Source organism: Camponotus floridanus, unplaced genomic scaffold (assembly GCF_003227725.1).
Source record: "Camponotus floridanus strain SB8 unplaced genomic scaffold, Cflo_v7.5 scaffold20, whole genome shotgun sequence".
NCBI lineage: Eukaryota > Metazoa > Arthropoda > Insecta > Hymenoptera > Formicidae > Camponotus > Camponotus floridanus.
This window is the reverse complement of record NW_020229326.1, coordinates 39,074-53,970: the sequence shown is the minus strand read 5'-3', so window position 1 is coordinate 53,970 and position 14,897 is coordinate 39,074. Positions and strand designations below refer to the sequence as shown.

General features: G+C 30.6%; 3 protein-coding genes across 3 annotated transcripts; all 3 read left to right on the top strand.

Annotated features, from left to right (window-relative positions):
• The first annotated feature begins 79 nt into the window (after positions 1-79).
• LOC105250598 (probable hydroxyacid-oxoacid transhydrogenase, mitochondrial) lies at positions 80-3,867 on the top strand. Its single transcript, XM_011256782.3, has 8 exons — positions 80-132; positions 601-709; positions 1,216-1,479; positions 1,850-2,082; positions 2,204-2,437; positions 2,891-3,053; positions 3,294-3,575; positions 3,720-3,867. Exons 1-8 carry the CDS (start codon positions 80-82, stop codon positions 3,801-3,803), a joined length of 1,422 nt encoding a protein of 473 aa, XP_011255084.1. The 3' UTR covers positions 3,804-3,867.
• A 656-nt stretch (positions 3,868-4,523) lies between these two features.
• LOC105250604 (glyceraldehyde-3-phosphate dehydrogenase) lies at positions 4,524-7,099 on the top strand. Its single transcript, XM_025408333.1, has 7 exons — positions 4,524-4,601; positions 4,671-4,794; positions 5,161-5,276; positions 5,566-5,823; positions 6,108-6,283; positions 6,550-6,744; positions 6,982-7,099. Exons 1-7 carry the CDS (start codon positions 4,524-4,526, stop codon positions 7,097-7,099), a joined length of 1,065 nt encoding a protein of 354 aa, XP_025264118.1.
• Positions 7,100-7,758: 659 nt separating this feature from the next.
• On the top strand, positions 7,759-11,487 carry LOC105250599 (glyceraldehyde-3-phosphate dehydrogenase 1). The gene is made up of 5 exons (XM_011256783.3): positions 7,759-7,883; positions 9,806-9,902; positions 9,980-10,219; positions 10,304-10,558; positions 10,649-11,487. Exons 2-5 carry the CDS (start codon positions 9,825-9,827, stop codon positions 11,075-11,077), a joined length of 1,002 nt encoding a protein of 333 aa, XP_011255085.1. The 5' UTR covers positions 7,759-7,883; positions 9,806-9,824; the 3' UTR covers positions 11,078-11,487.
• Positions 11,488-14,897: the final 3,410 nt, after the last annotated feature.

Below are 14,897 nucleotides of genomic sequence, written 5' to 3'. Positions count from 1 at the left end.
ATATTTCCGATTGAAAACACTTGTTCTAATTTTCTCCAATCAATATTTGTGTGATCTTAATATATATATTGCATATAAAATGCTGCCGAGACGACGTGTCATTGATCTTTTGCAAGTTATCTCAACTCAATCGTAAGTAAATCAAATGTTTATCGAAAATTTTATATGGAAAAAAATATGAGCAGCGATATTATGTCAAATGACATGTATTTTCACCCGAGAATACAGATTAGTATAATAATGATAAATTTAATGGAAAAGTACACTACATCTTATCTAATAACATCAATATAGACACCAAGTACGATAATTGAGATAACATTTTCGCATTTTATTTCGTTAAAATCGTTATAAAAACAAGTCGCGTCAACTTTGTGAAGATATTAAATAATATATAATTGTACAAAAATATAAAGGGAGGCTGTAACAATATCAAGTAGGCCATCTGTCAAAGAAATCTATATGCGTAATATTCATTAAAACATCGTATATTAGTATGATATCAATGCCAATTAGTGACGAAAGGAAATTTTTTTACGGTAAACGTGTAAAATAAATATAAAAATTTTAGATGCAATTATTTTGACTCGTATTTTTTAGATGCAGATGTCCGGCACACGGAAATCCAGGAATTACCAACGTATGGGAACACGGAAAAACATGGAGCACTGCGACAAACATTTTGCCCGACAAGGAGTACGCATTCGAGGTAAATCAAAAAAATTTACTATACTAAATGGTAAACGAAGCCATTTATCATTAGATATGATAATTCGTTTTTTAAATGATTATAACACAGACTATTAAATCAAAGATGTGTGTTGTATTCAGATAAGAATTATTTTTAAATCATTGTATTTGTTTGCCACATGTTTCTAACTTTCTGATAATAATCGGAACATTACATCGAACTATATCAGATGCAATTGGTGTAATTGCTCTAATAAAACTGTTTAAAAAATTTATTATACGAAGTAATACGTAAGACAAGAAGAAATAAGTAGTAAATTTAAATAGTGCAAAAGAAAAATATTTGAAAAATATTGAAAAAGAACTAGATTTTCAATAGTTTGTTCTTATAAAGAGTTCGAAATAATTTGCATTTGTAATTTTAAATAATAAGACAAATTACAATAGATAATATTGTAATATAATTTTAGATAATATATACATTAGTTATTTACATAAATTTATAAAAATTACGTTAAATTTTAGATGGCCTGCTCTTCCGTAAGATATGGAATAGGAGTAACAAGAGAATTGGGAATGGACATGCAAAATTTAGGAGCGAAGAGAACATGTCTAATGACTGATTCTAATTTGGTGACTTTATCTCCTGTAAAAACTGCTATTGATAGTCTCGTCAAATATGGTATACAATTCGAGATATACGATAAAGTACGGGTGGAACCAACAGAACAAAGTTTACAGGAATCGATTGAATTCGCCAAACGTGGAAATTTCGACGCTTTTGTAGCGGTACATATGCAAAAAACACAATTATATTACGCTTCGTTTTCATCGACAATCTTGACTAAATTTAATATCTTGATAATCAATTCTCAGCTAAATAATCAATAGTTACCTATCAACAGTTATCTCATCAATAGTTACCTATCTCTTTTCATATCGCGGTTGATATAATATCGTCAGAATAATAAAGTTTGATTATATAAAAAAAATAATTAAGCTAGATGTTTTAAATAATTTTATATTAAATCTTTTCTCTCATGCATATAAGAAATGCAAAAGTTTTTTTATGAGATACAATTTTTATATAACATTAAAAAAAAAAAAGAATTATCTATATGTAAGATAAGTTCGTAAATTATTAATTTAAGTGCTACAGGTTGGCGGTGGTTCCGTGATGGACACCTGCAAAGCGGCTAATCTGTACAGTTGCAATCCAGACGCCGAATTTTTGGATTACGTGAACGCGCCGATCGGGAAAGGAAAACCTATTCAGATTCCTCTGAAACCGCTTGTCGCTGTTCCAACGACTTCTGGTACCGGTTCTGAGACAACTGGAGTAGCTATTTTCGATTATCGACCGTTAAAGGCCAAAACGGGAATCGCGAACAGGTAATAATTATCACGTATCATTGAAAAAGATATACAGAAATTAATTTAATACTAATAAAATTAATATTATTAATTTAATTAAGTAATTAATTAAATTAATTCGTTAATGGTTCCATCACAGAGCTCTACGTCCAATATTAGGACTCATCGATCCCCAACATACCTTGACTTTACCGGAGAAAGTGTGTGCGTATTCTGGTTTCGATGTGCTCTGTCATGCCTTAGAATCCTTCACAGCAATACCCTATACAGAGAGGACGCCATGCCCGTCAAATCCGATTCTGAGACCAGCCTACCAAGGCAGCAATCCTATCAGCGATGTCTGGGCGCGATATGCTCTACAAATTATGCGCAAGTAATGAATCAATCAATTGCTTATACAAAGTGTCCTAAGGTCTGCGTATTTACTTGAAATGACGGAGATTTTGAAATCAAATTAAAATACAAAATCGATATTTGAAATCAAATTCAATATTTTGATTAATGTTTTTATCAAGCTAGAAATACATAATATTTAAATATAATATTTCAAAGTTATGTAATATTAAAAATATCCTTTTTGAATAAATAACAAAATTTGATTTTTCTAGATTTTCAATCAATTTCAATTTGTAAATCGAATTGGTTTGTAAGTAAATTTAATTTATAAATAAAATTTATAGAAATTGAAAAATTTTATTTACGAGTTTTCATACAAAAAAATGATTGATGGCTTTAAATTCATTAAAGAAAATACGCATTTTTTGAAACATACTTTCTAAAACTAGATTGGCATAAAAACATATATAAATAAAATAATTTCTTGCAGATACTTTAAGCGAGCAGTTTACAACTCAAATGATTTGGAAGCGAGAAGTTCTATGCATTTAGCGAGTACAATGGCAGGTGTTGGTTTTGGAAACGCCGGTGTCCATCTTTGTCATGGACTTTCGTATCCCATCAGCGGAAATGTTCGAAATTTCCAACCAAAAGTAAAAAACTTAAATTGCTGTACTTATTATAAACTACGTAAACTTAAATGTATAACTCAAATGTATATATTATAAATTTATAGAAAATTATTAATTGTAATTTTATATAAATTTATAGTATATAATTTATATAAAATTTTTATAAAATTATTTCTGTATTTTACATTATATTGTTTGCATGTTTTTAAAATTTTTCCATAATTTTCCAGCTGGAATGTACTCACTGTTATTTTATTTAAGGGATACAGCAACGATCATCCCATAGTTCCTCACGGTTTATCCGTAGTGATTTCCGCTCCAGCTGTCTTTTCCTTTATCGGAAGCGCGTGTCCAGAGAAGCACCTGGAAGCTGCAGAATTACTTGGTGCAGATGTTAAAAATGCCAAACGGGCCGACGCTGGAAAAATTCTAGCCGATATAGTAAAAGAATATATGCACGTTATGAAAATCGAAAACGGTTTGACAGAGCTCGGTTTCAAGAAAGAAGACATTCCTACTCTGGTTCAAGGAACATTGCCTCAGGTAAATAATGTATTATATTTAACAAGGAATATTTTTTCGATGTCTTTTTATCAAGGAAAAAATATGACAAGTATAACCGATATAATTGATTAATGTTACATAGCTTTTATTTCCAGAATACATACTAAACTTTATTTTTTTTAGCATCGCATTACGAAATTAGCGCCTCGAGAACAATCGGAAGAGGACCTCGCACAATTATTTGAAAATTCATTTAGCATTTATTGAAACTTAATATTTTTTGATTGTATATATTATCAGAAGATTATGTAATAAAGATTCTATTTTTTATACGATGAAAAGTAGAATTTATCAAAAAATATATTAATTTTATTTATTGTTAGATTCTACGTAACCTTATTTATTCTTTTATCTTAATAGTTTATGTTAAAAAAATGAGGATGAATATGTTCTTTGTAATTTATAATATTATTTTTAATTACTTTATTTAATAAATTATTATTAATGTGATAATCATAAGATATAATATTATACTAATGTCATTAATTTAATAATGCAAAATTATCAGTTAACTACCATCCTATAGATTTGCTTTTTTTAAATTTATTTTTACTTAATTTGTTTATTTTTGATAAAACTATTACAATTAATTTTTATAACAATTTAATTTTAATAAAATAATGAATTTTAATTAACTTCATCTATTCTTGCATGTATAATTTCTAACAAATTACTTCGCATGTGTGATATTTATAGATAAGAAATAATGTGGAGTAAATATGTACTTTTTCTTTTTTTTCTAATTAAATTTATAACATGTTAAATAATAAAACTGTGACGCGTGTATACAACTTCTCTCGTAGAGTTTCGTAATAAGTTTCACACTGTTTACCATTTGAGATAATGTCATTCGATATTCTTAAATCCTTTTCCCTCTGAATAAGAATTATCAAATATTAGCTAAAATAACAATTTCGCACACGAGTCATGGCAGTTGTAGGAATTAATGGATTTGGTAGAATAGGAAGAATGTGTCTTCGCGCTTGCTTAGAAAAGCGCATTGAGGTAAATCTCCGATTATGCATAATATAAATATGAATATTAGTTAATAATATATTTATATAAATATCATAGGTAAAATTAATCAACGATCCATTCCTTACAACCGAACATATGATATATCTTTTTAAATACGATTCTACTCACGGATCGTATCGTCTACCTTTGGAATGTGATGAAGAGTTTATAGTTATCGGTGGTAAATATAATTATAATTTTCATGCTTGAAAAATGAAATATAAAAAAACTCTGAATAAAATAAGTTTATTCTATTCTGTATAAATCATATATTAAAAATATTATAAACTTTGATATAAATTTAATAATTTATAAAATTAAAATAATCACATATTTTATTTGTAATCAATGGGAAAATTTTTCTACAACAATAAATTTCAGTTTTTCTAGACTTTCAAAAATGTTCCAATTATTCTTGTTATCTAACACTTGCTATCTAACACTTAAAAAGATGATTTTTAATAATAATATTTTACATATTAATAATATTTTCTATTTATAAAAAATTATAAATTTATAAAAAATTATTGCTGGATCGTTTAATGAGAGATAAGAATTGCTACATCGCAAGAAAAGCACCCGAAGAAAATACCGTGGAAAAAAATGGGAGTAATATATGTAATAGAGGCTAGCGGAGCATTTATAACAGTAGAAAACGCAAAAGTAAGCTTAAAAATCGATGTTTTTCTTTGTACTCACTAACAGGATGTGTTAATGGATAAAACGGCTAGCTCTTCTTGCAAAACTCTGAAAAAAAAAGAATTTATTTTCATCAAGTTATCAGATTTACATTAATTTTGCGATCGCAGATTTGAATATTTATTCAAACTCTGTGAAATCCTTGAGATATATTATTCGTTTATAAATATATATATATATATATATATATATATATTTAAAAAATTATATTCAAAAAATTATAATCCAATTATATCTTAAAAATACATATCAGTTCCATATCGAAGGTGGCGCAAAAAAAGTTATTATCACTGCGCCGTCATCTAATGCACCAATGCTCGTTTTTGGAGTCAATCATATGTGCTACAACCCTAAGGATGACGAAATCGTTTCTGCTACATCCTGCACTACAAACTGTGCAGCTCCAATTGTCAAAATTATGCACGACAACTTTGAAATTCTCGATGCAATGATAACTAGTATACACGCGGTGACAGCATCTCAAAATACCTTGGATGGTCCAATAGAGAAGGTTATTCAATCTAATGTAAAATTTTAATGCTAATAATATTTCTTGCGTACAAAAAAATATTGCAAGATCCAAAAAAGACGCTAAAAATGTATGCTTTTTTGATTATTTAATTATTATATTTATCCCACAATATCATATTTTCAAGTTTCTTTAATAATTTTTCATTTGTCTTCGGAGAAAATATCACAATTTTTATTTGTAGCTTAATTAAATTAAAATAAGAGAAATAAAAATATAAAAAAATTATCAAAGCAAACTATTTCGTGCGATTATTTTTGCTTTAGTGTCGGTCTACCACATTATGGAGAGACGGCAGAGGCGCTCTCCAGAATATCATTCCGACTGCAACCGGCGCCGCCAAGTCATTAGCCAAAATTATTCCCGAACTCAAGGGCAAAATCTCAGCCATAGCGTTTAGAGTACCGATCTCTAACGTTTCATTATGCGACATGACATTCAGGTAAGGATGCAGGCTTGCTACAAGTTTATCGAACAACTGACTATAACTGACCTATAAAATCTGACAATGACATATACTTAACGTTTCGGTTACGTTAATATAACAATGGATTTGAGACAATAACCAGGATTTCCTTGACATTAATGTTACATTTGATGAGACGTTTAAACGACCATACATAATATTAATTGTGCGAGTTATGAGCCAATATTCTTGTGCTTGAAAACTGTTTCTGATTTTCCGCGATTTCTCTTTCTTCTTTTTAGAGTTAATAAGCCGACAACGTATGAAGAAGTGAAAGAAGCGATGAGAGAGGCATCCAAAGGACAGCTAGAAAATGTGCTGGGATACACGGAAGATGATTGTGTGTCGTCGGATTTCAATCACACTACCTATTCCTGTGTGTTCGATGCTAAAGCAGGCATTCCGCAGACTAGTACTTTTATCAAGATTGTTGCCTGGTAACAATATTATTCATAAAATATGCATATAAAATTTTCTGCCAAAAAATCTATAAATATAATATATATATATATATATATATATATATATATATAAATAAATATAAATTATTTAATTCATAATATTCACAAAATATGCAATCCATGTTCAATGTATAAAAATTACATGCGGGAGATTTATAATTTTTTAAATGGAAACATTGTACATTAATACTGATAGTTTCGATTTTTTTACAGGTATGATAATGAATACGGTTATGCATTTCGTATAGCCGACCTGATTCAATACATGTACAACGCCGATCGCGGTAATATTCCTGTAACTGGACAAGCTATCGAGCATGGTGATTTTTAAAGAGATTATTATTTAATAATAATATTTAAAAATTTATTTTATAGATACACACTCATGTATTTTTTACATAAATAAAGTAGAATAAATATTTCCGCTGATATTAAATTCGAAGTAAATGTCTTCAAGATATGAGTAGAAAGTGAAAAATTAGACCTCTATAAGTGAGGTTATAGCATTCGCTTTTACACATATATAAGATACTATTAAAACTGGAAAACTAAAAAATGTAAAAATGATATTCATATAACTATATATTGTATATCGAGATTATTAAGAAGTGTCTTCACTGATATTTTGCTAAACAATTACCTCAAAGAATCAAGTACTTTTGAAAAAAGAAAATGTCCTCACCTTCCGTTAAGCACACTTGTTGCGCTTTCACTCCCGCGATCTGCGAAATAAACGCATCGAGCTTATAACACACCAAATACTTATTACTCCAACATTTTCAAGGAGTAATTACTTGAAAATGTTGGAGTACTCGACACTTCACAAACTGGCACTTTTCAAATGGATCAAAAAGAAAACGATAATAATCAAACTTTGAATCGGCATCGGCGTCCGTGCAACTTCGCGGCGCGCGTCGATAACACGTCACGTGACCACGTGACGCCGAGCGGCGGCGTTGACAGGTCACGTGGCGCCGAGTGTCAACGATTTCGCACGAGGCGGCGTCGGTCGCGCGCCAGCGCAAGCGGGTGCGGTTTATATTAGCGATCCGTGCCCTTCAAATGACACTACTTCGTTAGTAACCGCCACGGACGGAACTCAACTCTCTTACGTGGTGAGTATCCTCCTCTCTCTCTCTCTCAATTTTGACACGTATCTCATAATTTTATGTTCCTGACTGAACTACATATTACGATGAATCATCGTTGCCAGTCGTTCATTCATCCGTTGCATGGAATTCGTTTCTATCGAACGTACGAATGTCGGCGTCTCCCATTTCGTGCGGCCGGCCATTCTCGTGACGTCGATGAACGGGTAGTCTCATGATCACGCGAGGCGATCAATTTTTTACATCCCATAGGAGAGCTTTCGAGAAACGCGACGTGCCGCAATGATGTAACGATGAGACGAGATATCTTCTCGCCGGCCGCGATAATTGATTCGCGAGAAATGCTATCCGGTTGTGTATAGATGACGATCGTTAGATGGTCCTTACGCGATCAATATTAATTGCTCAACAATTATATATGGTTATTAATAGAATCGATATTTGGCGTACCATGTCGCAAGCCTTCATCGATCGGATATTGCTAGTCGTTTAAAATATAGTTTGCATATTGAGATTATCGTTGTTACATTGCATCACTTAATATTAGCATATTGATTATTTCACTGACAATTTTTATATTAAAGATTTTTTTATGCAATAATGTAAGTCATTTTAGATATATTGATTAGATGTATTGATAACGATATTTTTTCAATATAATATCATACGAGACAATATTTTCTTGCAATTTAATAATTTCTTATTTATCTGCTTTTTATACTTGATTATTTTCATCTATGTAATTGTTTGTATTTCAAATATTTAAAGAAAAAAATTTAAGAAATTGTTTTGTGATTCAACTAATTATGATGAAAATAAGACATGAATTTTCAATTAATATTTATAATAGAAAGATTGGGTTTGTAAAAATAAAATCGTTTAATTTAATTAATTTGATGCTCTATAATTTTTTGATATCAGATTAGTACTAAAATTATTAAAATATAATAATAATTACAACAAAATTTATCGTGCTCACGAGAAACTAATTATGTTTATGTTTTAATATTTTTTATCGCCTACATACAATTTGATTGAAAATCTAAACAGTTTAACTTGCTGCAAATTACATGAGATAGACTCGTAAGATTACATCAATACGTCGAATTGTAAGCATTGTATGATGCCGATATTATGTGCGATTTATTTCTTTTAATTTTATCATATATTGTTCAATAATTTCATGCACGATAGATTATGATCTTCAAGGATACTGAGCTGTTAGAAAAACTTGAACATATCCCCTTTAACCTTGCCTGACCTCCAAGATATGCTCGTCCAATCCAACATTGTAACAAGGTGCCAAGATATTGCTGTCATAGCTGCTTTCGTAGTCGAGTCATGAAGTCAAGATTAAATAACATTGAACAATTTTGCATTACATAAGCGGTTATAAACAAATCTTTTGAATAATTAAATTATTTAATATTATTTTAATATTATCAATCGTATTTTTAGGACACGATCAATATTAAGATTGAAAAAAATATATCTATTTACATAGAATTTGTCACGAATACAACAGTAATCTTGTAAGAAATTCGCTTTAAATGCAATCTCTTCGCTTAAAACAAGATCTCTATAAGCACAGTGATGTGCAAAATTTACAATTTTCAGTGCATCTATGAATCGTATATATGCGATACAAATAACAGCATCGATAATATCAATTTTAATTTATGCGATATTCATCAGTATCCTTGAAATATGGAGCAATCAGTATCCCGAGAATAATGAAGAAATAAATAATGCGTTGCCATCACCATAAATCGCACACATCAGCCTAACCTGTCTAATAACGAGACGATGAGATTTATTTTCTCACGTCTCTTTCCCGTGACCGCGCCGCTGTCACTGATCGCAATCGCGCAGAAAACACATGGCTGTCATGCAGCACTTTATAATACCCTCGTTCGTCTATTTTCTAGTTGCTATCAAGAAAACAACATGAGCAAAATCGGAATTAACGGATTTGGCCGCATCGGCCGTCTGGTACTGAGGGCTTCCTTGGAACGTGGTGGCCAGGTACCTTGAAAAGCTACCAATTTATGAATCAGATCGAATCGCGATCGGTTTACTAATTCGAGATCTCTGTCAACTAGGTCGTCGCCATCAATGATCCTTTCATCGGTCTCGATTACATGGTCTACATGTTCAAGTATGACTCCACCCACGGCAAGTTCAAGGGAGAAGTCAAGGCCGAAGATAACTACCTCGTTGTCAACGGAAATAAGATTGCCGTTTTCAGCGAACGCGAACCGAAGGCGATTCCTTGGGCGAAGGTCGGTGCCGATTATGTCGTCGAGTCCACTGGCGTGTTCACGACCATCGAGAAAGCATCTGTATGTTCTAAGAATAAGATTCATATATCTATTTCATTGGTTCTTCAACATTATTGAGTTCAATGTCTTTTGGCGTATTTGCAGGCTCACTTGGAAGGCGGTGCCAAGAAGGTTATCATCTCTGCTCCCTCTGCTGATGCACCAATGTTCGTTGTCGGTGTAAACTTGGAAGCTTACGATCCGAGCTTCAAGGTAGTCTCTAACGCCTCCTGCACAACTAATTGCTTAGCGCCCCTTGCCAAAGTGGTTCATGACAACTTCGAGATTGTCGAGGGTCTCATGACGACTGTACATGCGATTACAGCTACTCAGAAGACCGTCGATGGGCCTTCTGGCAAGGTATGACACATAGCTATATAGCAAGAGAAATCATTAAGATGAAAGTCATGCTGTTATATAACATTGTTTACTATGTTTCTCTGATGACAGTTATGGCGCGATGGTCGTGGTGCAGCGCAAAACATTATTCCCGCTGCAACTGGTGCTGCCAAAGCAGTCGGCAAAGTTATTCCAGCTCTTAACGGAAAACTTACTGGCATGGCTTTCCGCGTACCCGTACACAATGTGTCCGTGGTTGATTTGACTGTTCGGCTTGCCAAGCCCGCAACATACGAAGCTATCAAAGCTAAAGTAAAGGAAGCTTCTGAGGGTCCTCTGAAGGGTATTTTGGGCTATACCGAGGACGACGTTGTCTCATCTGATTTCATCGGCGACAACCACTCCAGCATCTTCGATGCCAAGGCTGGCATATCTCTCAATGACAACTTTGTAAAGCTGATCTCGTGGTACGACAATGAGTTTGGTTATTCCAGTCGAGTTATTGATTTAATCAAGTTCATGCAAAGCAAAGACAACTAAACACTTTTCGCAACTCGATTATTCATCCGCAAACTTATAGTTCCGGTCTCGTCGTATGGCGAATTAATCGCTGTATGGTGCATATCATTACAAAAAAGCTGCTGTAAAAACACACCGTATTTAATCTGCCATTACTAATTTGTAGCAGCGATATACACGAAATAAAACAAAGCGTGTAGCACAATACATTCTTTCTCACACAGTTGATAGAGTTGTAGATAAAGCGGTATGTTTGTCACTAATTGGAATATAAAACAAGACAAGCTCTAGTGTTCATCGTATTTGAAAATCTATATATCTGATTATATTGTATCGGAGTTGATTCAGCTACGAATCATAAATATAAATGTGAATATTGTCGCATAAATATTATGTAACAGTAATTATAATCGCGAAATTTATGCGTAAAATTGAGATGAAATAAAAATAGAAAGAAATGTATGACAATAGTATTGCAGTTAAATTTCATTCTATTAAAGTCACAATAAACTCGAGCTATTTTATTTGTCAGAAAATGAAGAATAGTTGCATCACAATTTTTTTTTGTCACGAGTACGGAAGTTTGCTATACTTAAATTCTACCATGATAGAATTATAAGCATATATATATATACTCGTCTTTCATCACTCGTTCATTCGTACACTAGAGATATATTATAAGTACTTGTGATTTTCTTGTGTATGATTAACATTATTTTTCATTCATACAATAACGTCAATAAAAGTTCTTATGAAACTAAAATAGTTCCTTTATTTGACAGACATTTTTGCATATATGAATATTCTACATCATTATATGTTTTTACAAGATCGCAGACGGAGAATAAGTCGAAGATAATTCTAGTATAAGCATTAATCTTATACAATTTTTACACAGTATCTAAACAATTACAAAAGATCTATTTTGTCCCATAATTCATTATGTAGTTTTTATCACTCTAAATAGTTCCGTGATTTGGATTTAACAAGACAATACTGTTAATCTCATCTTGTTGATGATAGTAATATAAACTTTAAAATTTCGCGTTATATGGCACAAAGAATTATTAGTTTAATAACAACAATTACTTGGCAAATTTATTCATCTGCTATTTATATAATAAACAAAAAAGTAAAAGTATTTATGAACGCGAATTTCTTTTACGTTATATAATCACGGATTAATATATAGATTTGTAGAGAAATAGCGATTTAGGAGGAGCGCTGAGATAGAAAACTATGCCACATAAAAGCTAAATTTTCAAAAAAAAAAAAAAAAAAAGAATTTGAAAATATTATTTAATTTATAAATAACTTTGCTCATTATTTATTGACAATCATATGTGAGCAATCAATCACAACGCTATTGAAAATATTTATATGAATAGTTAGAAAAAATATAAATTGTTGTATCGCTTTTATGGCTTTGAACTATATTCTTCTCATGCTTCGAATAATATGCATATTTCTTCAAATCTACAATATAACATAAATCGATATAATCATTTCAATGAATTAATATATTAAACTCGATGTATTTAATGCGAATTGATTCTGAGCATCATATATATATCTATATAAATTTTTTTCTAAAGTATTCTGTTCCTGCAGATTTCATTTTTTTATTTTATATCTTTTTTTTAACATTTAATATGTATTTTATATATATTACAAAGTAACAGAGTCTTGATTATTTTGTTTCTCAGTTATTTTTTATATGAAAATTTGATATAATTATATGAAAATACAATCAAAAATGTGAGCATGCAAATCTTTCGAAATAATAATGGAAAGAACCAAAAATTAGATGTGCAAACTCGTGCGACTTGTAAGGCATCAGTGTGCAAAGCTCTTTTTCTTGGCAAAGCTCAGTAGCAAGTTTGCTAAACTTCAATTTTATTGGGACATGACCTAGTCATGAAAATTATGTTTACGTATGCAAAAAAAGATATATGCAAGAGAGAGATTTAGATCAATGTAAAATAGTAAAAAGCAATAGATAAAATTTTACACATCGTTAGAATACTGTTCTACGAGCAATATTTTCGTAGCAAAAAATATTTTTTGAATAACAATAATAACAATAATGCGACAAGTATGGCAAAAATCTCGTTCTGTAAGGAAAGCAGAAATGTTGTTATAATATGCACACACAATGCGCATCTTTGCAACAACAGCCCAAGTATTCATATTATAAAAAAGTTTTTATATTATGAATTATTTTAAAAGGAGTTTATATGAATATTCATACATGGAAAGACAAGATTTAAAAAATTATATGCTGCTATATCCAAGAATTTTGTGCGCGCATATATATTACGATTGCAGATATTAAAAATAAATTATGAAAAAATATTTTCGTACTAAAATTACATTAGAAGTTTTTTTGCCATCTTGTATATAAATGAGGAATTTTAAGTAGAAGAATTAGCAATTGTATGATTAACGCAAGTGATCAAGAAATAAGAGATTAATTTGATTGTATGAGGAAAATACTTTTTATGAATTTCCATCCTTTAATATCTTTTACTTAATTTTTTAAGTTTTTGTTGTTGTAATGTAATTTTCGCTTAAAATTCCTCAATTCCCACGTACAGGACCAGGAAAAAAATCGAACTTGGATTTCCTGAATGACAAATATTCTATAACGACCTATCCACACACACACACACACACACACACACACACACATACACACACACACACACACACACATTTCAATCTCTTATCTTATAATTATGCATAAGTATATTACTGGAGACATGAGTAAAACATTTAGAAAAAAAACTTCCAATGTGTGTGACGAGTATTTCAACGATACTTCCTAAACATTACTATATGAATTTGATTATTTAGATGAACTTTTACATCTTTCCACGCTTTATTATATTATTACTATATTATTGTTTGACAGCTGTTAATAGGTCTAAGAGATGTATAATTTTGAATAATTATCATATTCGAAATCATATGTGAAGAAATAGAATTTGCGCATCACGTCTGGCTGTCAATTAGCCCGTTTATGTTTGAAAATTCAATATCAGAGCACTCAAGCTTTGTTTTTAAACTTTCACAATTGGAATGGATCTGAAAAAGATCTTGAATATCTTTTTTTATTTTCTGCATAAAAATATAACAAAAAAAATTGTAGAATATGTAATGTACTTAGTTGTACAATATGACTATTCTCTCCCTTTCTCATTGAATGTCATTTATCAGATTGTCAAATTATTTCAAGTTCTATTAATAGAATTTTGATGAAAGCAGGTAATCAATGTGGTTTTTAATGTTTCAGGATAATTCTTCTAAGCAAAAAGCAGATACTAAAATAGTATTGACGACAATAATATGCAATATATTAATTCTTTTTCAGAAAGATTATAAAAATAGATATTAGAACCAATTGATGAAAGACTATAAAAATAGATATCAGAACCAATTGATTAATACTGATTTTATAAAAAAAAAAATGTGTTACAAAAAGTGACTTACGAGTCCCTTTCAGATTGTCAAGCTTGATAACATATACTTCTTATCCACTAGTCTTGTCAATCTTGAAAATATATATAAATCTATGTAGCAAGAGGTGAAAGGAAGTTATTATGCAAAATATAACACGCGATAAATCACAAGAAAATGATAATATGAAACTTTAAACTTGAGCAAATTTCTTAACACTTTTTCTTGCATATAAATCCGAATAATAGCTCATAAACTTGACAAAAGCAAATTCATAAATATTTGTAAATCTCAATATATAGAAATCATGCACAATTAATTTTGTATATACACAATTTATAATTTATATATCATATTCTTTTTTTTTTTCGTTCTCAAGTAA

Coding starts and splice junctions, on each gene's coding strand:
- LOC105250599 (XM_011256783.3), top strand. CDS start 9,825: ATGAGCAAAATCGGAATTAACGGATTTGGCCGCATCGGCCGTCTGGTA. Junction 9,903..9,979: donor CCTTGGAACGTGGTGGCCAG/GTACCTTGAAAA, acceptor TCTGTCAACTAG/GTCGTCGCCATCAATGATCC. Junction 10,559..10,648: donor TCGATGGGCCTTCTGGCAAG/GTATGACACATA, acceptor CTCTGATGACAG/TTATGGCGCGATGGTCGTGG.
- LOC105250598 (XM_011256782.3), top strand. CDS start 80: ATGCTGCCGAGACGACGTGTCATTGATCTTTTGCAAGTTATCTCAACT. Junction 133..600: donor CAAGTTATCTCAACTCAATC/GTAAGTAAATCA, acceptor CGTATTTTTTAG/ATGCAGATGTCCGGCACACG. Junction 2,083..2,203: donor AAAACGGGAATCGCGAACAG/GTAATAATTATC, acceptor GTTCCATCACAG/AGCTCTACGTCCAATATTAG.
- LOC105250604 (XM_025408333.1), top strand. CDS start 4,524: ATGGCAGTTGTAGGAATTAATGGATTTGGTAGAATAGGAAGAATGTGT. Junction 4,602..4,670: donor GCTTAGAAAAGCGCATTGAG/GTAAATCTCCGA, acceptor TAAATATCATAG/GTAAAATTAATCAACGATCC. Junction 5,277..5,565: donor TAACAGTAGAAAACGCAAAA/GTAAGCTTAAAA, acceptor AATACATATCAG/TTCCATATCGAAGGTGGCGC.